Source organism: Pyrgilauda ruficollis, unplaced genomic scaffold (genome assembly GCF_017590135.1).
Source record: "Pyrgilauda ruficollis isolate IOZ18807 unplaced genomic scaffold, ASM1759013v1 scaffold4, whole genome shotgun sequence".
NCBI classification, from domain to species: domain Eukaryota; kingdom Metazoa; phylum Chordata; class Aves; order Passeriformes; family Passeridae; genus Pyrgilauda; species Pyrgilauda ruficollis.
The window spans coordinates 22,315,126-22,341,967 of NW_024525489.1; the positions used below are offsets into that span (position 1 = coordinate 22,315,126).

The following is a 26,842-nucleotide window of genomic DNA, read 5'->3' on the forward strand; positions in this document are numbered from 1 at the left end:
GCAGAACAGCAGAAAAATGATAGGTGTGAGAAAATGGCAGCAACTTGGATGGTAGAAGAGGGACGTTTGTCATTTACAGCATCTTGGGAAACAGAGCTGGAGGAGCAGGATCAAACTGACTGTGGAGGAGAGGGAGACAAGATGGGTGGAACTGAATAGACACGAGGAGCACAGAGAGCAGCGAGCTAAGGGAGAGCAGTGCAGGGGTTTGGGTGGCAGCCTAAGGCATGGCAGACCCCAGGAATGATGGATGCTCATAGGACAGCAGAAACCAGGCTGGGCATGAACACACAGCAAGCCACCCGTGTTGACTGTAGACTAAAGGTAATGCCAGGACGTGCTGTTTGCTAAGTGGGTCAGTGCTGATTCAGTGGTATAAATAACTTGTTACCCCACACTGCAGGTAGTGGGAAGAATCTTCACCATCTGAAGAATGACAGGACTTAAGGACAGGCACAGCAGCCAGGGCAGCCAAAGCCCATAGACATGACTTGACCTAAACTCCTTTTATACTCTCAATTTCTTATTTATATGCTAATAAAACTAAATTCTATTAGTATCTCCCAGGGTCTATAAAATGAAGTCAGTGTGTGAGGACAGTGTTTCAGGTCTCAGGAAAGGTACTTAGAAGTAACACTACACCAGGATTGAATTTGGAATGATGGATATTCTCAGTACAGCTGCAATCAGTTTTTGTTGGCTGCTCAGTTCTTCTGGTGATGCCTGGGATTAAACACAGTTATTTCCTGCTGATGCCTGACACCTATTCCCCATCCCCTCTCATTCTCATCCATATTTTTGCTTCTCTCCTTTCAAAGAACACTAGATATGTAGATTGGCATGCCAATGTTCTACAGACAGTAGCTCTAGAAATAGCAATTGTGTGTTCTGGATGTGTCCATAAGCACTGTGTGATGGGTTGTCCTTCACTACTAGAAAAGCTGGGAGTTTCCTGATATTCCAGCATATTTATAAATGCATCATATTTCTAATTAGTTTGCAACATGGTATAAACAGAGTAAATTTTCCAAGTCAAATTATTTTTATCAAATTATGAGAGGCATAACTCAGCCTCAATTTTTGCAAATATTTATTATTCTGCATGCTTAACTCTGCTTCTACATTATCATACTGATGCCAACAAGCATCTCCTACACATGCAATTAGATCTGTTCTTATGATTTTGTGGAATCAAATTGTAGAGGTGAGCATGAACACCTATTATAAAAACATTAACTTCAGTCTTAAGGTAAGGAATATTTTCCATTTTGACTCAATACTACCCCGTAAGTCTGAATTCTTTTATTATTTAAATGTATAATTTAAAATGTATCATTTAAAAGAATTCATTTAAAAAATTGAATATTTTATTAAGATGATCACTCAAGTTCAAATGTATTGAGGAATTTGTTAGAAATGGCCAAGAACTGGGGAGCATCATAAAAATTAAAAGTGCCAACTGAACATCCAAAAGATATACCCACATGATAAATGAACCAAGCTGCTCTAAACAATGACTAAAACTGGAAATTCATTATTAGCACCATACTGTTGTGCCCTTCTACTTCTCATTCCTTCATCTTGTCAAAGATTCAGCCCAAGCATTGTTTAGTAGCTTATATTTTTTAAGTGCAGGACATGTTATTAGCAACACAAAATACTTCTAATATTGATAAGAAACCATAGTGCTAGTATGCTGTAATTTTAATGCATTTTCCACTAATTTAAATTTTATTATTATTTAACAATAATCAAATGAACATATTAAATCAAATTAGCTGTTCAACACTACTAGGAAGGCAGCATGGATAGTTAGCTATATCTGAGATTTAAGTAGAAGCACAACTCTTTAGACCAGCTGGGAAAGTATCCCTGTAATGTTTGTAATTTTCTCAAAGATAATCCTGGTTTCTCTTTTATTCCTGATAGAAATTTGAATTTCCAATGTGCACCAAAAATACCTTCCAATTCAGACTCATGCCAGTGCAGTAGTTGTTTGGGATTTTTTAAATATATGTTTATTCAGGACACTAAGCCTATTTATCTATCTCCCAATGAAGTATTTTTCTTTTTTTTTTAAATTTACTGACAAGCTGATTGACAGACATCAATTGGGATCCATCAGCACAAGCACCACAGGCAGTATTCCAATCATTTCCCAACTCTGTAACACACTGACATATTGGCCAAGATCAGATGTCACAGGTAAATACCCTTTTTTATTCAGCATCAGTGGCAGCATCCAATTGGCAAGTGGTTGGTGTGTGTTATAAAGAACTTCTGATGACATGCCTTTTTTAAGAGGGCTTTTCCATCCCTAATTATATACAGCATTTGCACTGAAACAGTTGTTAAGAAATCTTAAGATTTCCTCTTTTTTTAAAAATTAAAATACAAACAAGGTCATGCATTTCTAAAATCTATACTCTTACAGCTTAACCTTTAATCTATGGTTTTCCTTTTGGGGAGAGGGAAAGAAAGGCAGAAAAACATTTTTAAAAAAAAGAGCTGCTTCAGACAAAGAAAATCATCCTATTCATCCAAAGATGTTATTTTAATTGGTTAGGAGGAATCATTGTCAAATGTGTTACATATCTGCATGGAATTTCTAGGCAGCCATTGTTGGCAGTGCTGCATTCACTCCAACCAAGGGCACACGGGGTTATCTGGCAGAACTGTGTGAGACCAGGAAATAAATCTGCAGGAAGCAACTGAGATACTCAGTGTAGCTGTCAGGCAAAGGCTGGCAAAGTGATGAAAGAAAAAAACTGCACAATAACAACAATCACTATTTCTTCAATTCTGGGAACTACATCCTGTTAGAGACAGGCTAAAAAGTTCACTGTTTGCCATCACAGTTTCACAAAGAAAAAATGACTGGTCATACCGCTAACATTTTTAATTAATAATCTATTCCTTCTTTTTTATAATCCAGCTCAATTAGGCCAGACGCTCAACAAAACTTGAAGTACAAAAACATATGGTCACAGAAAATACTGTGATGCCACAGATAATCCACTTAGGTCACTGTAAGTCCTCCTATTATTATGAAAAAAATATCATCAGCCAAATACTCATTAGATAGGAGCAGCTCAGAGATATTTCATTATTTATAATATTTAAGTACTAAATTAAAGACAAGTAACTCCCTGTCTAACACATAAGTGTGCAGGCACATTAAAATATAAACAAAGTGAATTTTAATAAAGTACTTTCAGAAATTCCAGGTAAGTAAATAATACTAGATTGTAGATAGGTTTGCTATATAAGATTGAACTTGGTAATTTATTCAAATTATATTTTTATACCTTCATCCCAGTTAAATTTAGTACCTTTTAAAGCAGTATAAAAATAAAATCACAGCTTTAAGAAGGCAGATGCTTAAAACAATTTTCAGATGATCTTCAGGAACAATTTTATTATCAGTGACTCACATGAAAATTGTAATTTCTAAACATGTCCCTAGGGCCCAACTGAAGCTTGTAACATATATAAAATAGTGAGTAGACATAAACGGTCTTCCAGCGATCCCCAAAGTGAATTCCTGCTTCTTCCAGAGAAACTTTTTACATCTTGCACCTACAAAGAGTGGTTTAAAACAGTTGCACAGCACAAGGCTATTAACATATGTTGTATGTTGCTAGCATTCAATTAATTTGTAAAGTAATATCTCAACACCTTTTATCCTAAACCTCCCATGTTGTGCACACTACTTCATTGAGCTGATGCAGTGTAAGAGTAGGCATAAAATTCCATCTTTAAAAATATAACCATCACCATCAAAGCAACATCAACCGTGCCCAGCTCGCAGAGCCTTGTTAAAGCAAGAGAAGCCTTGTGTGCCACAGTCCAAGAGCAGTTACATTTTTCATTCTTTTAATTACGTGGCTGATTGGAAAAACCAGAGCAGCGCTCACAGAAGGCTGGCCAGGCCCCTCCTCTGCTCTCACAGTTAATGTAGGCCATACAAATATTAAACTCTAATGGCAGCCTTGCACTTGTTGTGAATGTTAAAACCATGACAAACTCGAGTCAATAACACATCCGATTTGAACCGCGGGAGGCTGGATACCTTCTGTGAGCCACAGTTATGACCTTACAAAACAACCACACTTCCCCAAAATTAATAAAAACCTGCAGTGAAGTCAAAATTGAGGCTACGGTTTTGTTTTTTGGTTTTGTTTTTTTTGCCTGGCAGTTCTTACCTTTTTGTTGTTCTCTTTAATATCTTGAGGATTCAGGGACTTGTAGTCACTGAGGGGGAAAATGGCACAGTGGGTATATACAGTATTTGATAAAAGCAGCAGTTTTAAAACAAACTAAATCTAAAAATTTGACATACAATAATATCATACAGTAACTAGCAATTTCACAGCAATTCAATCAACAAAACTAATAGTGTGGAAAATTAAAGGAATAAATAAATAAATAAATAAACACCGATTACATGTTTCATTGCCTGAAGCTCTCCATCTAAAAAAGAAGTTAAGGCAGAGACTAGAGGCCAGCCTTGACAACCAAATTTACCAGGAGGTAATCCGTCCTTGTCAGCATACAAAGAGCTTATTCCTCTCATCTCATTTCAACACTGGCGCAATTCTCATAATCATCTTGAAGTCAGTTCTTTGTATAAGATTAAGAAGAAGAAAAACAAATCACAGAGAGGGGAGAAATAATTGTTTATGCAACAAGGGAGAGCAAAGAGGTCACAAAGTTTGAGCATTCATAAACCTGGTTTCTTAGAAAGGACGGTTCCCTGCTTGAAAGCAAAGGGTAAAAACAGTTCAGCACCTAAAACACACTGGTATTTGATTTTCAAGTTTTAAAATTGTTCAGTATTTCTACGAGAGTTAGTTTATGCAGGCAAAGAGTACACAACTTACATTAGGTCTGGTCTAAAGTGATGTAATATTGCACAAAAGGATAAACCGTTTCTCCACGACGTGGTGAAATTGGTAATTTTCACTCCCCTATAGTTTTTTGTAACTTCTTTGCACCACACGAGCAATGACTGACTAGCGTTTGGCTTTCTCCCCAAAACAGGACTTGGTATTGGGCTTGGCTGGAAAGGAAAAAAAAAAAAAAAAGAAAAAGAGAGAAGATAAAAGAATTTAATGGAAGATGAGAATTAACATTAATTGACCTAACTAGATGATCTGTATCCTTTGATGTGAGTTTAGGTCCTTCACAGCTGTCAGTTTACAATGACTGTAACTTGCAAAAGACACAAATCGCGAGTTATTATCTACAGTTGTTGCCCTAGGCACTTGTCTCCCAAGGATGCAGATAGACAGGATTCCAGATCTACACAGGGGAAGAGGCCAAGAATTGTACCAGTGGAAACACCCGTGCTGAAACACTGCACAGCCCTGCACAGCCCGTGACACACAGCCTTGAAAACATTTCCCAAAATGCAGCCACGGAAAAGCATCCCCACGAGCCCTTTCACATTCAAAGTCACGACACAGGATTGATGAATTCCTCTGGTACAGGCTCCAGAGGACAGTTTTTGGTGCTCTTTCTGTGCCAGTGAGCAATTGCATAAAGGTAATTATGGCACCGTGTTTCTGAACAGCCACTTCCAACCGTACCCGAAGAGCTGCCTCTTCCAGGCTTCAGCTTTTCTACCTGGAAAAGGAATTTCAGATGAAATCTGCTATCAGAGGGTGGTTTCTAACAAGTGTCGTTAGCTAACAACCATTAGATCATCATTAGCTAATAACGACCATTTCCAAAAAAGTTATTTTGATCCTTTTAGTAACATTTTTGTGGGCATAAACCAAGAAATAAAATAGAACACCTCAGGCATTTGGCATTTGTCAGACTACCCACTGCTCCTCAAATTCAGCATACTGATTGCAGCAGCTGTTTTCAAGACATATACATTTAATTCCCTAGAAAAATACTGCCACTTTAAAAACTTCTTAGATCTAATCAAACAGGCAGAATTTGACTGATGCAAATCCTACATTTCAATTACAGTGAAAGAACAGAGATCCCCTATTCTTTCAATGTAATATCATTTAAAGCATATATACAAAACAAACAAGCTCTTGATGCACTTTAGAGCTAGAGAGTTCCCAAATTAAGACAAATTAAGAGCAAGTAATTTACTATATCACAGCCACTTTATGGTCAAATGGATTTACTTGTTATTGTCTATTTGTCAAAGACCAACGATGCCCCCCCTTGACTGAAGCCTGTCAGTGCTCAGCAATTAGCTGCTATCAACTCATTTGTTTTCACTGCTTCTGGGGAAAGAAAAAAAGTGCACAGAGCCGGGGAAGTAATTTTTCATTTACTGTCAAATCAGCCCTAAAAAGTTATTGCATAAACACCCTACCTCCTCACCAGACAGAAGCACTGCTAACTCATTTACAAAGTGCAAAAGGTATACCTTGCTGAGATTTTTTTTTTTTTAACACCACATCATATGTACAAAATAACTTGTTAGAAAGTGCTTACGTTTTGTAATCCTGTCAACAATTCAAATCGGCATGAACAAATCCATTAACGATGAGACAAATATCTCCAAATACACTGAATTAACAGCTTTAACAGGGATATACAAAATAGGAAAGGAAAAGCAGCAATAAATTATAAACTGTACCACGCACAAGATTTTAATCAGAGAAACAAAGATAGGAGCTGCTAGACTGTTACTCCAGATTCAGTGAAGTAATTAAGATGGTGTTTTTTTCTTGTTTTCTTTACAACTTGAAGCAAAACCCAGTAACTAATCACTGACCTCATATTTAAGGTGCTATGTTACTTAAAATATATTTGCTATTATAAGTTATATACATGGAAATAGCACTACTGAGAGAAAAAAAGTAAAATAGCATTATCAAACAGTGGAATGGTGATATTTTAACAAATTATTAATGCAAAAAGCTACGTCTTCAAATCATAGAGCACTACTTACCAGATATAATAAATGTTAATTATAAAGGCTTAATACTTGTTGCTGAAACTCTAAACAAAAATGGTAAATTCTCCAGTCACCACCTAAATGCTTTCTGGTTAACACTGAAATTGCCTTAGGCAATATTGCCATTTAAATTACTTTACTTTAATTACTTATCTAACAAACTGAAGATGTCGCTGAATTTAAGAGCAGGTTTTACAGAAGCAAATACAAAGGCGTTAAACCAATAAATTAAGCCGAATTTCATACTTTATTAAAAAAATTATTCTAAAATTATCAATGTTTAAAAAGACGGACTGCAATTCCTTGAAAATCTGGATAATTTTTCTGTGTTTGTCTTTCCACTTACGTTAGATGTTCTAAAAGCACTTTTTCCAGAATAGAGAAGATTTAAGACGTGCATAATGTGCATAACACGCACAATTTTCTCTTCTCTCACCTGATAAAGCAGAAATTGTATAAGGTTTTCTTTCCACACTTATTAGTCCATTTTTTTTGATAAAGGTGAAGTTAATACCATGACAATGTTATGCTCCTAATCACCACCTGCGTCAAAGCTTTCATTATTTAATCTATGATAAAAGCATTCAATTCCAGACACAACGGAAATATAGAAGTAAAGGCAGAACTGTATGTGAGCACTTGACATGCCTTCAGAGTACTTTACAAATGTTAGTTTTAGTTTCTTTTTCATGTGTGTGTGAATAATCATTATGTAAAACATTTTCTTTCAATATTTGTAAGTTGGACGTATTAATTACTGGCTTGGTTCAAACACAATTACTGCCAGGTGCCTATTTCTAGCATGTATTTGTTCTACACGATTGGTAGGAACTAATCAGATGAAATGAAAATTTAATAACCTTTTTCTTACATCATTCTTTTCAGCATTGACTACACAATTCTTCTAAACGACACAGCAGTCATGACTTGCCTTTTTGAGCTCAAAAGCCGAAGCCCCTGCAAACTCGGCTGGAAGTGCCACTAAAAAGCCCAAGATATCCACACCAGATTGCCAGAGCTGCTCACTGATCAACAGGTTATGGAATCCAACACAACTGGCTTCTGTCCAGCCGTGGAGCAACCGCACGGCGAGCGCGGAGGTTCCAGAGCTCGTCCCTCACGGGGTAGCTCAGATCTAAACGCAGCATCATGAGGATGGATTTATCAGCTGGAGTCAGCACTGGCTTCGGGATATCTTCGTTTCACACTCAACAAAAGCACTGAAGTCTCTATTCTTCTTTTTACATATTCTGGAAGCTCAGTTGATATGTTTTATAGTGTATGCATTTTTTCTCTTGGGAGATTATCCCATCAGACCATTACTCTGCGCTAACAAGAGGACAATAGCTTCAAGTATTAGGCTGCATACCCACACTTAAAAATATTTAAATAGTTGTTCTTGCTGCTCTGAGGAACCCAGCAGCAGGCACAGTGATGGCTCACAGAGCGAGGGTTGAGCTGCACGTCTGACACACAGCCCAACACTCAGGAGAAGAAAATCAAGACTGGAACTGTGATGAGAACATGGGGCTATGGGACTGTGACACAATCAGGATGAAGACTGTAAGGGCTCAGTCTGAGGACCTCAAGGGCTTGTAGACAGGTTGCATGGGGGTAAAGGTATTTAAAGAAAGCAGGACTGTTGAAGCCCAGAAGAGAAAGATGCTGAGAGGAGTAAGGGGAAAAAAAAATTTGTAATCTAGGTGGAAGACTTACCTGGTTTGAGTTTTATATTAATGAACACAACTCCTAGAAGAGGAAAGGAGCTGAGACAACCACCCAGGACTGGTAATTAATTGCAGGAGAGGAAGCTCAGATTGAGATAGGGCTGAAAGTCAGAATAGGGAAGACCTACAAACAATGAACAAGCAAGTTTTTTTTCCCCTCACAAGGCAAGTACAGACACTGGCCTCTAACTTATTTGACTGAGCAAAATAAAAGGGAATTTCCCGTACCCCTATCAAAACCACGACGCTGTCTGGGCCCACTGAAAATTGTGCAACCATTAAAATGCAAGGTAAGATTAATGAAAGTAAGGCACAAGTAGGTGAGTGAAAATGTGCAGCATGTGGCTGAATGTAGAAGTCCAGGAAACTCAGCTGAGCTGAACTGAACAGTCTGAAAAGCTGTATAAAAGTGCAATAGAAACAAGACACCAAATACATTTCAGTCAAATAGGTAAGTTTATATCCTCAAAATGATATACTAAAATTTTGTTTTTTTAAACAACACAGGACTTCACCAATAGGAATGTCCCATTAGCCTGGGAGTATTAGAATTTGAATATGGCTCATTTATTAGAATTTATGCCTTTGGCAAGGTCTGTATGTGTCCAACATGCATTCAATTTTGTTTATTCTGGGCTGTGGAACAGTCTGGGTGTAAGTAAAAAAGTGGAATCAGGAATTTCAAATACAATATGGAAACAGTCTGCAAAAATAGAATGGAACAGCTTTCTGTTTTATTCCAAAAATGGAGAAAACATCCTCATGACCCAGCTGTGCTGAGATGTTCTTTACTTAAGAGTAGTTAGGTATTTTTTACATAGCAGGTCACCATAAGATTACAATTTAGTGACACATCAAAATACAAGTGGCATTGCTCTTTGCTTCTAGTAAGGGAAGATCATGCATGTATTAGAAAATACACATTTCCTAGAAAGAAATGTTAGTTCTGCTATTCTGTTACTCTGATAAACAAATTGATCAGTTTAGGAGTACATTCTTTAACTCTGTGCTCTCTATTTGCATGGTACAAAATGTCCCTGGTTCCTACTGTCCCTAAAAATGAACAAGATATGAAAACCCAGCTGCTGGACACAAGTTACACTGAATTTATTTCCTATATATGATTAATAATGAACACTTAGGTAATCGCCAGGTTTCATCAGCAGCAGACATCTTAAAACTTTGCCTTCCTCACTCTTCTGATTGTGCCTACAGCTAATGTGGATATGCAATAAAATACAAACTTTTATCTCAAAAGCCTTAGGCATAAGCTTTAAATTGCTTATCATTTTACAGGTTTAATTTTGGCACAACCAAACTAGCCCATGTTCAATCACAACCCAACACTTAGACATCTGCCTGAGCTGACACAATGCTCTCATGTTTGAATGTGGCAGGATGAAGAGGAAGGTGAAATCCTTGGGACACACCTCAAGTTAACAGTTGGTCAAGCAGGTCTGATTATTTCATGCAAAAGGGTTTTCAGTTGCCTGTTATATATTTTGATGGCCAGGAGTCTGGAAAGAGCTTTTCCAAACCATTCCTGGGCAAAGAAAGGAAAGCAAGCCTGCAGATGGCTGCCTCTGGTTACTTTTACTCTGAGCATCGAGGAAGTGGTCTGGTAGAAAATTACAGTATGCCATCATACAATTGAAATGTGCACATGTATATAACCTACAGGCATCCAGTGCACAAAGACGGGAGAGACTGCAGTAACAAAGGCTACTGCTAAGTACTTAATTTTGTAACTTTTGTAATTATCTGGTAGCCTCCTTTTGCTTTTTACTTTGTCTAGTAATGAAGTAACATTTTCTTAGCTGAGTCTTTTAGGGTTTTGCTTTGGTTTTCATTGTCAGGGATTAAAAGGATGAAAGAAGCCAAGAATTCAGAACTAAACTCTAAACCTTCAGAACCAAAATTCACAACACATCAACTGCTGGACAATTGCCTCGTTTGCGCAACAGGACACAGGGCTGTCTGCTCATGGCAATCAATTAAGAGCAAGGCAGACGATTTATTTCCAGATGACAACCTCCCCCGTGGATGTTCTTAGCAGAGAAGAACAGGACTGCACAGGAGTGTGGGCAGCTATCTCACCAGGCTGAGAAGCCCTAAATTTATTAGCTAATTGCAAGGAGAAGATTATGTTAATGAACTGGTAAAAGGGAAACAAATCTGAGACAACATAATGAATTGGTTACTTATGCGGAAGTAATTTCACCTGATGGTCAGTACAGCCAGGAAACAAGTTACAGTGCTCTCCTTCTCAGACTGAACTATTAAAAAGGGATTGGCCGAGGCTCACCTAGCTTCTCTTCCCTGAGGTCGCATAATCTTTGTCTTGAGCGCCACGTTTTCAATTAAAAATCTCAAGGAAAGGTATGGAACTCATACCATTAAGCAGAAGCGAACACGGAGCTCGGTCTCTGATGATTACAAGTATTTATAATGTAACAGTATGAACAGATGACATGCAGGGATGGGGCCTCATTTTTCTGCTCTCAGAAGACAGGCAGTTTCCTTGCGTCCACCTTCCTTCCTCCAGTTGTCCTGGTGGCATGTGGGCTGAACGCTCTGCTCTCATGTAATCTGTGCTGGAAGCCTAGACGAGCTACCAGGATGCTGCTGGTTCACAATCCCTGGCTCTCTGCCATGATGGGAACGTTCAGGGTTTTGGGCAGGTTGCCAGAATTAAGCAACTTAAACCACAGATGAGGAATAGCAATTTTCAAAGCTTTTAACTTTGTTAAATGTGAACTGAACTAGCAAAACGCACCTCCCTGGGCCCAAGGCTATCTCTGCCACATTTCAAAGGCCTGCAGCAAACAATGGAAGTGTTAGAGCTTGTCAGAAAAGGTCACAAGAATCTCTTCTAAAAGAAAGCACAAGGCAAACTAAAAATGAGAGTCACTGCCAATTCTTCCTAAAAACAGTGAACTCTTGTTGCTTTTGCAGGAATTTCTTTTGACAGAGCCATTAAATAAACACAAGTCATTATCCCACTCCTCTGAACATTTCAACAGACATTTTTTTTTTCAGGCAACCTTCTGATGTTGGCTCATTAAAGGTGACATTGCTCAAAACTTTATAGTTACCTATTTTGTAAATCTACTGCATCATTTATATTAATGCCCAACCATAGGCAGATTTATGGAAGCATTTACCTTTACCTATGAGAAATCTTTGTTTGAAATACTTGAGAGCATCACACAGATGCCAGATTTGTGCAGGTATTGCAGTAACAATGGAAAACAATCTCTGTTTGGGTGTGCTTAGAGCACTCAGTATTTTTAAGCCTGGTATTGATGTCACAGTACCTCTGAAGGCCATAGTACACCTCTTGGCTGACAGTGGAAATAAAATCAGTATATTTTACAATCCTGCATGAGGTGCTGGTACCCATGAGCTGGCACCAGGCATAAAGATGGATATTCTTAAAGCTCCTGAGGACAGCAAGAGATAAGTGAGAATTTAATGGAAACAAGTTTTTGCCTTGATAAACTACTGCATCGGCAGCTGACTCTATGTAAACAATCATGAGATGGAGATTAACAAAAGCATTGCTTCCCTCCTCAGTGCTAAGGAGAAGCTGTCCATAGATGATGGGGAGACATCTGAAATGCTCAGTACTTTTTTTCTGCATCTGTCTTTATTCCACAAATCAGATGGAAGTTGGAGACTTGCATTACTCATACAGGCACAGAAAGGTCAGATTTCAGCCCCATGTGGAAAGAGCTTAGATAAACCAGAAGCTTTCAGATTAGCTGAACACATTTAATGTAATCCTGAGGTCCTGAAATATGAAACAACATCCGAAATGAATAGTCGGTTTGGAAACTTGAACATAGGGGAGAATATTAGAAGTGTAGGAAAAGACTACATTTCCTTCTAGTCTTTAAATGCATAAGAAAAAGGACAAATAGCAAGAATTCAGACAAGCAAATGAAAAAGAGGTGGAACAAATAATTAAGGACCTTCTTAGCATATGAAAGTTAAAAGAAGACAAGCAACAAACATTAATTTGTCATCAACAAATCATGACTAGCACTCCAAGTTCCTTCTGCAAGAGGGAAGCAAGGAATAGAGAAGCATCAAATAACAGATTACAGATGTAGCTGAGCTCTTTTAATTGTCTTTCAAGATGCTCTCATAAGGAAGCATGGAAAACAGAGCCTTAATGAGACTCATAAGCGCAAAACAGGCTGAAAAACTACACCAAAGACTAGTTTTAAGTGATTCTTGGAATTATGCATTGAAAGGGGCTCTGCAAGAGTATTTCTTAGGTTCAGTGAAAGTCTGAATTAGGAAGGTGAACGATGCCCTGGACGAGAAGCTGAGATGGACATCAAATGCACTAGAAGTACTCCAATCGCATAAAAAGGAGTAAAGTTCTGAAAAAAAGCAGTATGAAATTCAATAGCTACAAATGAAACATAGGAAACATTTACATAAATACAGGATAAGGAAGAACTGGTTAGGTAACAGCTCTTCACCAAAGGATATGGGGGAAACAGTCTATTCAAGCTGAACATTAAGTCAACAACATCAGGTTGTTGTGAAAAAGACAAACATTGTACTGAGATGTACAGACAGGAATAAAGCTTGCAAGATCAAGACTGCCTCTCTCACTCCACTTAGCATCGACAAAACCACATCAAAAAATTTACATGCAGCTTTCCCTGATGCAGAGTGTAAAGAAGATGAGCCCAAAGACTGGGGGGGGAAGCATGAAGAAAGCTGAAGCACATTTAGGTCATTTATGGTATGAACAAACGATAGAGGAAAGTAACATGGTAAATCATCAAGCGTGTAAAATTCCAAAGAAGAAAGCAAACCCTTTGACCCCCCCACACCAGTGTTCACCGAAACAAAGTTACTGGCTTTAGTTGCTAGAGGTCAGACATCAGGAGCTGCAATCTATAATAAAGAATAATGAAAATGAAGCACTCATACTGCCTGGGAAGGTCATGGATGCTTCATTACTGTTTAACAACAGGTCGCAGAAATCTTTTATTTGTAAAGGAGAACTTAGCATTTGTGCAAGTAGAAAGACCAAGTGATCTTTCAGATGTGCTTCAGACCAACATTATCTGTGTCTCTTACCTCCAGAGCTTACAGCTCACATGGGCTGCTGCCACCAGGGAGCAGGAGCCTGGCAGAGCTTACTTCCATGCTCTAGCTGCACTGGAAGGAAGCTGGAAAACCCCTAATTCCCACCAAGCAACACTTCACACTGGCCTCTCAGTTCAACCACCCACCAAAAACCCCATTTCCCATTTTAAAAATTAATCCTTGCATAGAGATCCTGATATTATTGGTTCCATAAGCAACTCATGCACCAATTCCCCTTTGTTAATCAGATCTCCTTGCAAAGCACAGTGTATTTTGGTTTTTTTCCTGGCACACAGCTATCTGAATACACGGGAAGTTCAATAACCACTAACAACTCTCCAAATGAAAAACTGTACAGTTGTACAGTTTGCAACTGTCTCAGCTGTTTAGGAGACTGGCTACTGACTATAAGCCCACCACTCCAACTGCTCCTCGTGAGGACTGCCAGAGAGGAAGGCTCTCTCCCAGTCAGCACATCTCCACAGAGTCACAGAGCCACTTTAAAATCTAGGACACCATTACAAAGGTTTTGTCATCTGCAAGGTGAGAGCTCAGGTCAAACCCAGGACAACAGTCAGAAAAAGCCCACCAATTACAGCTGGGTGAAATGAGGTATTTAGGCAAACAGCAACACACAAGCAACACTGGTAACTAAATCAGCTCTCACCCACAGCAGAGATGTCACAGACTGAACTGAGAGACAAAGATTACCTTAGAGGGTTTTTTAAAGAAAAAACAGGATGACAACACTTGAAAAAGCCTTCTCTACCAGAAACAGAATGCTTCACTCTCAAGCACCACTCATAAGCAGCACAGAAAACAAAAAAGCATTACTAAATAAAGCAAGTGAAAAATTAAGGAATGACAGGCTTGAATATTCTTGCTTTAGTTGCCCAACAGAATGAGCATTATTTAAGCAGTGTGAAGGCAGATTGTTATCTTTACCTCTCTGAATAGTACCTTATTCTGTGAACAGTCCCCATGGAATAACAGCCACTACTCAAGGATTCAATGGCTTAATGAACATAACAAGACTGGCACAATCTGGAGCTTAATTTGCATGCAGTTTGAATATTTTTGCTTTATTAGTTTAATTTCAAAATAAAAATACATGTAAAAGTAACAGCAATTCAAGTGCCACTCGGTTTAACATATATTTTTCCAGGAATGCTTACATTATTCAAATTTGCTAATTGCTAGGACTTGTTCAGCTAAAAGGAGAAATGCATGTTAAATGAAAATATCCTTTTTGTTTTATAATATGTAATTAACAGAAGCTTTTCTAGCTTCAACACTGTCAAATCTATCCTCTTGAAAAATACACACATAATTTTCATGCGACAAATTAAATTTGGTGTGGTTATGCTTTTAGCACTCAACAAGTAAAAGCTTGTAAATGAAAAGCTGAAGCATAAAGGTATGGCAAGTCTCATTTAAGAAATCAAAATCTTTGGGAGAGAGGAATTCTCGCCTGCAGAACTCCAGAAAAGCTGGTAATAATTAAATACTGCCTCTGATTAACACTTTACACTACATGTTTATGTTGAAAGTCCTTGTTTAAGCAGATCATGATACAAACCTAATCAAATCACTGAATTTCATTCTCTTATGATGCCTGGCTAATAACCACACAACTGTTGGAAACTGTCAAAATATTTTACAGCTCAATTGTAATTCCCATCCAAGTCTAAGCATGCAGTAATTGGGCGTTAGCCACGTTCCAGGGGTGTTACAGCAATGCACAGCAGTCAGATCTTCTGGGTTTCATTTTTTTAAACACATGTAAAACTCCTAAATGATCCCTAGGATCTACTCCATAAAATTTTGAATTAAGTATTAGTACACTGTCCACAGAGACAGCTTTTTTCATTAATTCAATGTAGAACAAAAAAAATAAACACTTTGAGCAAAGGGTCACATGGCAAATATTGTAATATTAAAAGATTTGAGACAAAATGCTGATTTTGATTCAAGGAACAAATTTTGCAGCTCATACATATATGGAGTATTCCAAGCTAAGAGAGAAAAGAAGGGTACTGCCACAACAGGGTATGTGAAGAACCAGACAGGGTTTTAGCATGCACTACTACACCTGTACTGTGCATAGTACAGTTACAGAGCATAGGACCCAGATAATGGCCTGATGGGTTTTCCTGAACAGACAACTCCACAATTCCATAGGCATTTCTGATTGGAGTCTGTATTTCTAAGGCAGTATCAGAGATATGGATTCATGACTTCCTGGTCTTTCAACACTCACTGTTCCAATCATTAATCCATGTATTAAATGTCATTAACTTCCAGCGACAGGCAGATGACATCACTGGATCCCCAATACATTAACGTCCATTGGATTAAAATCCTCAAGAGGATTGAGCTTCCACAAATGGAAGAAAGTGTTACATTTCAAGTGCCTTTTGGACTTAGACGGTGTGTTAATTAAAATTAAGCATTACTGCCAGGTTCTCTATTGGTCCCCAGATGATGTGATGATTAACATGCTGGGTGTGAGCTGCTTGTGATTCCAAACACCCATCTGCAGGCAGAACTAGGGAACACCCGGACAGAAGGACTGCACCAGCAGACTTCAGTCTTTCAGTCAATTATTAGAAGGAGCATCAGGGGAAGGTATCAAGTGATCTTTCTTGCACAGGGGGATGAGATGAGATTTATCAGAGAAGACCAAACGAGCAACACAGGATAAATCTTCAACCAGCACAAATGCAGAAAACTCACACTTGAGCCTCATACATCATCTTTAACATGTCTGATCATGTCCAGCTCTTACAACATGTTGAGCACTTATCACTCACACATCTCAAGTCTCCTGCAATACTTTTCACTGCACAAGCACCTCGGGATAGGTGGAGGAGGGAAAAGAAGGGAGCCTTCATTCCTACACAGGAATTTCCATGCTTTGGGAAGTGTAAATTAGAGCATTACTACTAGTCTGACAGTAAGTTTGCTAATAAATGTGTAGCAACATATCTAATTGCATAATGGGAGATTAAATGATTATGACAGACTTTGAAATGGGGAGAATAAAGGGAAGAGAAAGTTAATGTAAAGTGAAAGCTCTGGTAACACAACAAACTAGCTGCAATTTCCAAACTTTGGTGGTAAATTTATAAAAGCCAACTGCTCTAAATAAGCTTCCAATGGCATCTACAAAGTTTGTTCCAATACTGAGCGTTAGTTCCAAGCTACATGAGCTTCTAAAAATTATTCAAAGGTGCAGGACCCATCATCTTAAAAACACAAGCTTTTAACTTCTAGGCAACACTCAGCAGCAGAAGCATCAGTCAAGACATGACTGGGAAACAAGCACAGCAACATCATTTGATTAACACCTGCCTTACCTTTAAAGTTGTACAGGAGGGGAGTTCAAAGAGCAGTTTTTCCTGCAGTTACAATAAAACTTACAGAGTACTCAAACAGAAGTGCTGAAGCTCCAGTGGGAGAATGACAAGTTGATAAATATATAGTGTGTACGTTGCTTTAGTCATAGTTTAGCTTCTCAATGAGTTACATTCACAGAAGTTTTTTTCCTTACCACATGTAAATAATAAAAAGTCATTTAGCAATTATTTTTATTTTCTCCTGTTCGTAAAACCTTGGCAGTGCTAGGTGCTGGTACTTAACAATCCCTTCTGCAAGTCTGGGAGTGGGTGGGAGGAAGCAGGAAGGGAAGGGCACTGGACTCTCAAAAGAGGAGTTCAAGTAGGCAAGGTGGGTCTCACTGCTCTCCCAAAACCTCTTTTGCAGCTGGTAGAGCCTGGCTGTTTAGAAGATTCTTCAGAGCAGAAGTCAAACCAAGAAGCTCCAAGCAGACTAAGGAATGCTATCTCTGTCCCTACATTATGGAACACCACAGAGGTAGTTTATGTCCTAAGTCAGACAGAAGAAGCATATTTGTAACTAACTTGACTACAAAAAGAGGTCAATTCTTATGGAATCTGAACCTACAACTCACAGCCATACTCATCACCAATTTTTAAAAGAATCTTTAAAGTTGAGAAGGACAAAACAAAATGAGACTGTAGTAGGATTTGATCTCTCTCACTCTCCTTTTGCTCAATAAATATGAAAATAACCCATTTTAAACTTTTTTTTTTTTAAATGTGAATCTATTTCTCAAATAGTTCCAAGCAGATATGCATTTTCCAGTGTCATTTAGATCATCTGTTTGAGGATCCACACAGAGTCCATTAGTCATGCAGGGACAGAAGCAAGGACAATGTTAAGGAGTTTAAGGATGTGAAATTGCTAAAATCTGGTCAGAAAATAGGCCCACTGCATGATCTTGCTTTCTTTGTTCTTTTTCTTCTGTATTGGCCACAAAAGGCTGGCAGAGCAACTGTCAGAGAAAATGAGACCGAGGTGATAAAGGACCAATTACACTTCATCTGTGCTCAAAAAACCCCAAAACGCAGAAATCTATACAGTACCCAAAATCCAGAGCAATACATTTCATTTGTATGGGGACTAGTCACAGTACTGGCTTCCTCCAAAAAAAGGAAGGAAACACTTTTCCAAAAGATAAGAAAGTGCTCTGAAGCAAACCCTGTAATGTCCCATGTGTTGTATGGGTTCCATGATTCTCTAAATGCTTGCAAAAAAGACAGATTGTGATTTTAAATCAATCACTTATGTAGCCAATGAGACCAGAAATGGAAGAACATTTCAAAAATGTGGAGGCTCTCATTGGAATTATCTTCTACTATTCCCTATTACTCACACCTATGCCACATTCTGGTCCTACATTTGAAAACAATGTTAAGCATGTAAACACAAAAAAGGACACTGTCCTAAAAGAAAACCTAATTCTAGCAGGCAAAACCCCAAACATCTTTTTTTTAAAAGTCTAATCTTGTTGCTATAAAGGAATGTAAAAATAGTTAAACACTTTTCCAGAGAAAACTCCATCCCTGAAAATCCCTCAAAAGCAATTTTTTTTTTCCTTTTTTAAATCCTAGTGATAATATTTTAGGTAGAGTGGAAAAGTTGTGGTTACAGCTATAACCACATTGAGCATTGCAACAATACTTGATTTGCCATGTTTTTTTATATGTAAGCCTATTGACTGGGTTCTGATCTACACACCCATGTCTCAATAAAAGACTGAATCCCATTATGTTACTGAGTCACTGCTGTCAACGACAACCATGACAGATGACTTACCAATAGCACAGAGGGCCAGGAGAGCACTTCAGAAAAGCATCAATTCTGCAGCATTGCTTTACAGTGATAAAAACAAAGCTTTTCACAGAGTTCCTAAGAGCACCTTGGCAATGTTAAGAAAAGGGCTCATGGTGTTATGGAATATGGTTGAATTATGAAGCAGATTGTAGAATAAAACACTTGAATTATGATCTGTTAAGCCATCTGTATCGAATTGGTGTCTGAATTCACTTTCTAGAAAGCCTGAATGTAGATAATAAACATATATTTGTTACATATAAATGTATATATGTATACAAATTCATATATTGTTATAAAGATATACATATAACACATATAACTTTAATGTATCTATATATACATACAGAAATAAAATATACACTCTCTCAATATATAAAAAAACACCCCAAGCTTACTTGAAGTAACAGAAACACATTCTGACTATGTGTTTTTTAAGTAAAAATTACTTTCATTATGCTCAAGAAGCATAAAATACAAGGCAGATAATTGGAAAAAAAATACAAAAATAGAACACTTCTCTTATTTATAATTATTTGTGGTGGTATAACATTTTAGGATATTTTAAAGGTTGTTTGGCTGAGTTGGATTCTAAGGATATATTTGCATTGAAGCAAGACAAGAAACATGACCCCTGCAAGGCTTTAAGATTACAGTTCCTTGTCTCAAAGGTGTTGATGAAGTGAGGGAGAATGAAGATTTTAGCTGGCCTGCCAAAGAAAAGGAGACTGTACTCTTCCTTGTGGCTCACCCTTCCAACATCCAAAAGACAACAAAGGGGTTAGAAACAACTCTAACCTGCCTCAGTTCCCATTCGTGGAATCTTGGGTGCAAAGATTTCACTGCTCTGGAACACAACTGAGGGGCAACTAAAGGACCTCAACTTCTCCCTGCCTTCAGTGGACTCTGCATTAAGTCTCAAGAATGCCTACAAAAATCCAGGCATGTAACAGTCAGCATCCAGAAGTTCTTTCAAAATGTATTTCTCTGGTTCTGCTGCATGCCTGTGACAGCCTCTGCCCCAGTTGTGCAGGCACAATTTGAGCACTTGTGTACACATCTGTGAGCTTAATGTTGGTCCCCACACTGAGCCCACAGGGAAATAAAGATGACTTTTTACAGCCACAGTGGGCTTTAATCCATGCCATGCAAGCAACAGTGATGTGCTCTTGGTGCTAAAGATTCCAGGCATGCATATGAAATTGCTCCTAGTCTCAAAATTAAACATCACAAGGACCTTAATCAAGGTAAAAAAAATTAGTCATTAGTCACAAATTAGTCTCCCGTACCTGGAGAGCTGTTTTCTTCAAGATATTCCATCCTGGGGCGGGAGGGGTGTGTGTGCGTGTGTAATTTTTTTGTTTTGGTTTTATTTGTTTGGGGGGAGGGGGTGTTTGTTTGTTTGTTTGTGTCTGTTGAAATATTCCTTATTTTGGGGATGGGAGATGTGTTACAACTACTGAGTATCCTATGGCACAGCATCTGTGAGTGGGAACACACAGCTCACCCCAGCAAGCTCTGCTCTAAAGGAATATGGGGAGAGGCAGGATAACAAGTATTAGAAGATGTTTGACCATGCTACATCCTCTGAATCCAAATGATTATTCCCTTGTGAGAGACTGCCCTCTCAACACCATAGCTCTCTTTAAAGTGGTGTAAGCATTTAATCAGTGAGTGTTTAATCAAGCTTTTAAATATTCAAGTTGAGCTAATATACTAAGCTCACCAATATTTTTCGTAACATTTACAAGGTGATTTCCTTAATGGCTTTAGTTTCTAGCTAGCTCCTTTAAATCCCTTTCATTGAGCTAGAGCACATGATTTCATTCACATTTTAAAAGCTTTTCCTACACATGCCTTTCAAAGCTGATTTGTCTGAATTAGACATATGAACGATATCTAAATTCTGTGCATTGCTCATTACTACAAACTATGAAGTAGCATTCAAGGCTTAACACAATTATCTGCTAAACTGCAAAACAGCTCTTGTCAATAATGAAACTAAGTAAAACACATTTGCATGCCCTCTTTTTATTGAGATAAAAACAAATTTGGTATATCTAATTACACATAAAACTACTTAAGTTGTATCAGAAAGGGTTCTTGCTTTAAATATATTTTTAACCTTCTTTTCCCCTTTATTCAGAGTCTCTGTACAGAGTGCCTGAAGTATATTCACTTGAGATCCATCTATATTCTTCTGCACAGGACAAATCAAACCATAAAACATTAGCAGGATCTGGATTTTGTATTCAAATGGCTCATTCTCCACCAAAACAACATCTTTTTTTTTTTCCTGCATACTCAATTTTTGTTTTCTTGAAAACAACTCAGAAAAAATGTGAAACTAAAAATATGGTACATGCCACAAACCCCTCAGACAGCTCATATAGTGACAGTTGCAGAGAACAGAGTTCTGCTGCTGAAAGAATAGAGAGAAATAGATTTAAAAGCAGGCAGTGAATCAAAAAACCCTGCCTTCAGCTCGATGCCAATAAAAACCAGAATCACTCAGTTCCTTTGGATTGTTTTCTATTTATTTTCTTTTCTTTTATGCAGTTAATATTTTAGGAAATTGTTGGGTTTTCCCCCCCTTTTTTTGTCACCACAGACACTCCCTTTAGGCAACCGTGCATCAACAATCCTCCCACGTTCAAAGTCGGCTACATCTGTTGCTCTTTCCCATTGTTGAAAATTCCTGCCTTAATCCTATTTGACTTTATTCATGCAAAGGTCATCCTGAATTCAACAAATGGAGGAGCGATAGCAGGCACACTGTTGAACATGGCTAAAAAATGCTCTTGTAGAACATGCAGCTAGTGTGCCGGCACTATCGCACAAGGACTCGCTTTATTATGCAGCCCCTTGTCACCAGAGCTCTGGTGCAGTATGAATTGGCAACATATTTCTCCTTGCAACTCAGGAATACAACATCTTCCTTCTAACTGGCTTGATTTGCTCTCCTTTTAAAAAGGTTTGTGCCTCACTTGCATTTGCTGGTGGGTATGAGTGCAACATACACATAAAATACTTGAGCGTTTCACGTGCCCCAAGGCTTGTGAAAGCCCTCAGGCTTCTGGCACGTATGATTCCCTTTTTCTCCTGGATTTTACCTCTGAGTATATCTAGCTTCACAAATATGTTTCACTAACCTGCCCACCTTAAGTTAAGGGTGATCACAATTTTAAATAAATTAGGCACAATTCTATCTAAAAATACTCTAAAAGCAGGGTAGAACAGCTAATACAAACACCTCATTTCAGGGCCATCACTGCACTGTCGATTTGCTCACAAATGTCATCTATTTTGGTTTTTGACTTATTTTTCTTTCCCAGCAACAAAAAGCATTCTGGCTTAGAGCGGTGATTTATTCCTATGCTTAAGTATCTGACCCAAACCAGAGAACATTTAGCAGGAACAGTGAATTAGTAAGCAAACCAAAGTTAACTATCAGACTGATTTATGAAGGGAAGATAATTATTTTTGTAATATGTTCATAACTCATCATGACAGAAGCAAAGGAATATTTATTCATGCACACTAATTTCCAATTTGAGGTGCTTGCCAACCACGATGAACCAAACCCATCCCTCAGGCAAGCAGAGAACCAGGCACATTGTTAATGTGCTCCTTTCACTGAGAGCTGCACCAGGGGCCATGGATGGGCCATGGATGGTGGAGAGAGCACCCAGGACTTTATCTAAACCAGCCCTATGTCAAGGTAACAGCTGAAAGTTAAATTCTACAATGCCAACTTCTACAAATTGTGTTGAGGTCCTTGTTAGGTGCAAGGGAACATTGGAAAGAATTAAGTTTTTATTTGAAAAGCTGTCCTCTACTCTGCTTGTGTGGGTCTTGTTAAGGAGCCTGATAATAAGGTATCAAAACTGTACAGAAAAAGGATAGATTTTTTCCAATTTTTTGTTGCAAAGATTTTGAGGATTCTTGTTTTGATGACGGTTGAAAAAGGTCTTAGGAGAGGAGAAATGTTCCTTCTTTCTTCTACCTTTTAAAGAGCAAAGCTTGAACTAGACATGAGTCTGTGAAGCCCAGCATTAAAATCAAAGCCCTCCAGGTCACAAACCAAAGGAAGGTGATCCTCCAGCACCTACATCAGGAGCCCATGGCCTTGGGCCATCTGCCTGCCTCCCCACAGCTCCCTTCTGATGGAGAAGTGAAGGCAAATAACTCACAGGAAATAGAATAAAATAAAAGGCTCTCACTGGAGGTAAGGGTTTTCCGATGACACCTCTCCTCTCTTAGAAGCTGGCCTAGATCTCACTAGAGCTGGCCCAATGCAGCTGTCATTCAGATGGTTGGGCAGGCCAGGACTGCTCAGGCTGTCCAGCCAGTGGCTGTGCCTAATTCCCTTGTCCTCTGGGAGGGAAACCAAACACTGCCATGGAAGCACTGATACTTAGGAACTGCAGCACTCCAGAAATCTCAGTGCACCTTTTCCACAACCTGTGAAGTAGTATTTTATGACAACAAATCTGAGATGTATAATTTGTAAATGTAAGTTTAAATTTAAAATATGAAAAGTGAGGCCTGCAATGTCACAATGTTGGTGCGGTTACCAAACCTTACTTGCACAGACATTTTGCAGAAGTGGTAACTGGTGCAACCCAGAACTGCTGCAGGCACTGACAAAGTTTCCATCCATTTCAGTAGGAACTACGTTGCACCAGTAATGCACAAATACCTTAAAGAGTAATCATGAAAATGACAGAAGCAGTCAAGCATTTATCAACCTGAACATTATGTATATTAATTTGCAATTAAAAATATTTTTTCCAGAACAGCCCTGGAGACCTGTTCTCTGCATCCCCACTACTAATAAGGACCAAAAGAAGAAGCAGTCAAACACATAAGTAGCAGCACTTAAAGTTGCCAAATCAAGTGTTCAAAGATTATGGTTACAAATACATTTTTATTAATACCTTTTGTATAACAGCATATACATATTTGAATAAAATCAGAGGTTCACAAAAAATCCACCTCCAGATTACTGTAAGATAATGCTTTTGAGTCCTCAGTGTGAAATACCTAAGACCTGACCTTACAGAGAACTGTTTGTTTTAGGACAGTTCATGTGACACAGAAGAGCACCCTGTCAGCTGCATGGCACTACGGTCAAGCCAACAGCTCTGCTAATTTATCTGGGCTCGATCCAGCTGTGAACTTGAGAAAAAACTCCAACAACAAACAAACCACCACAGTCCAAAATCTGGTTCAAGAGATCAGCTTAGCACCATACATAAGGAATTCATGACAGAGAGAAGGATCCCATTCACTGCTCCTGGACAGCACTCAATTGTCACAGAAGGCAGTGCCTTTTGCTGGCCCTTGGTTCAGCACACAGCCTGGACTGGCTCCCTGCAGAGCAGAACACACAGTGTGGCATGAGCCACCATGTGAGGATCCATCCATTCCACCCAGGTAATACTCCAGTTTCTGGGACAAAGAGAGAAGTAAGGGGCTGAAGATGGAAGCAGCTGAGCTCTGCCTCCAGTCCTGGGCAAAACTCCTGCTACAGAACATTTGGGCAAATTGTTGAGGGTTTTAACCCTCAAATTCTGAAGGAAGCATCTCTCTTAGAGATAATGTGACTATAGAGAAGCACCTAAATTTTTTGACAGCATGGGCACAAGATACCTCAGCCAGAAGGGCAGAAACACGCAGAACATGGAAGGGCTTGGTTTCCTCTACAGTCTTGATGTCCAACAGTGGGTTCCTGTTGGCACTAGTCATGGGAATAATATGAGGGCAACATAGTCAAGTTCACAAACACCACTTAAAACTCATGAAAACAGCAATAAGGAATTGCTTAAGTATTGGATTAAAAAATGGAGCCTCTTTTACTCTTTAACACTTGAAAAGCAGCAAGTTGAATGACTTGCCTATGCTCCATATGATTATCTCACTGTCTCTCTGTTCGTATTATGTGTGCAGCTTGTTCTTCTTCCTATTAAAAGAAAAAATGTCTTTGGACTGCATGTAAAGGCTGATTTTCTTAGAGTGCCTTTTTTTTTTTTTTTTTCCATTACAGTAGACATCCTCCAATTCAATCCAGTACCTTCCAGGTCTTCCTTGGGCTTGAACTATCTGTCTACAAAGAGTGACAAAGACCTCATGAGAAGGAGCTGTACAATTCCTTTGCAGCAAATGTGAAGCTGAAAAGGAGCATAATTATTGAAGAAGATCTCCAGAGAGCTGGGAAGTGCTTATGTGAATGGACAACTGGAGATACTTTTGATACCAAGAGACAGTGAGAGATCTTCATCTCCCATGTGGAATTTACTGTCATTCCTCCACTCAGCTGCATTACTGCACCTGTGTTTTAGGATGAAGTCTTCCTACTGTTTGGTCACACAAGGTTGATAATCTTGAGGTAAATAAAAGTGGAGAAAACAAGCACCTGGAGACTTTAGGATCTCTGATATCTTGGAAGTTGTGAGGGAATCTGCCACTTCTCCCTGTTCCACTAAACCCACCTGTTTTGTTCTCTAAGCATTTATTCTGGCTTAGAATGAATGAGAAGGAGAAAAAAAATTACAGGTTCCTTCTTGTTCCCTTGAGAAGTATCTGGGAATTTCTCTTCTTTCATAAGGAAGTAATTTGTACCTCCTTTGCTGCTTGAAGGACAAACTGCCTGTCAGGCAGAAATCTTTCTGGACAGCCTGAACATCCTGAAGCATTGCAGATACACAGCAGATTACCAGGGATACTGGATGGAGACTGATTACTACATGTCATGCAGAAAATGATTCTGTATTTCCTGTAAATGTTTCATTATAGCTTAAATCAGCCAGCTTGTCTGGCATGAGAGAGCAGATTATTACTTGGCATGCAAAACAATTAATTTTAGTTTTAAAATGAGAGACAGAGAGAGCTTTAACAATGATGGTGACAAACGGAGATGGTACTATTGATTTTGGACTGCTATGTGAATGTGTATTCTCCTCTTCCACTGACTTAAAAGGCCATCACAAGTTCTTGTCTAAAAGCACCAAAACCAATTCCTGTGTTTTCATGACTACCAGCAACACCGTGACCTTCATAAAGGCCAGAATGGTGTATACAACAATGACAATCTAAAGGTGATTTATCATCCTCTCCTGGTGTCATACACTTTCATCAGTTGCAAGGCATTACTAAAAATCCATTCAAGGTAAACTTCCAAAAGCATCTTGTGGTCTGATATCAATTTTATGTCTGTTCATATAATCATGTATTGCCAGAGAAAGATCTATCCCCAGGATGGAGTGCAGCAGTCTCATTTACCGGGAGATTCTGGGCAAGCAGCTGTGAGATGGAGCTCTGAGAGCTCCCAAATCCCAGGCTGGCTCATCAGCCTGCAGCAGTTACTCTGTAAGGAATGTGTTTAACCAACAAAGGCTTCCAGACCCTGAAGATCAGAGAAAGGATGTGAGACCAAGATGGATTCACCAAATATAACCTACCTGTTTACTTTCAGTAGGTTAATGGTAATGGCAGAAACCTGATGGATTCATGAGGCATCAACATGAGCTTTGGCTGAAGTCTGGCAATAAACTGAATACACCAAATCCCAAGAAAAGCCTCTCTCAGAACTGCTTGCTGAAAGTGAAAGGCATAGGCTATCCTTCAAAGGAGTCAATGAGTAAACGACAATCCAGTGCAAGAAATATTTTCTTCTAACATTTAAAGATAACTCCATGGCTGAGAATGCTTACCTGTTTCCTCCTCCCTAGTAAATAATTTTTTACCTCCTACATAAATTCAGTAGCATTCCTGTCCCTTCATTCTCATAAAGACAATAAAATCCTTGATTGTGCAGAGACAGATTGCTTTAGCTCCTCTACCATAAGATACAGGTGCCAGCTCTGGGACT

At 38.7% G+C, this 26,842-nt stretch overlaps 1 protein-coding gene across 9 annotated transcripts in view; it reads right to left on the minus strand.

Annotated features, from left to right (window-relative positions):
- The window catches only part of EHBP1 (EH domain binding protein 1), a 205,350-nt gene that overhangs the window by 74,186 nt on the left and 104,322 nt on the right, over positions 1-26,842 (minus strand). For all 9 annotated transcript variants that reach the window (XM_041477088.1, XM_041477087.1, XM_041477089.1 and 6 more), the window contains exons 11-12: positions 4,884-5,062; positions 4,206-4,254 (exon numbers count right to left, since the gene is read on the minus strand). In XM_041477088.1, coding sequence (XP_041333022.1) covers positions 4,206-4,254; positions 4,884-5,062 — 228 coding nt within the window. The remainder of the gene's footprint in view (positions 1-4,205; positions 4,255-4,883; positions 5,063-26,842) is intronic.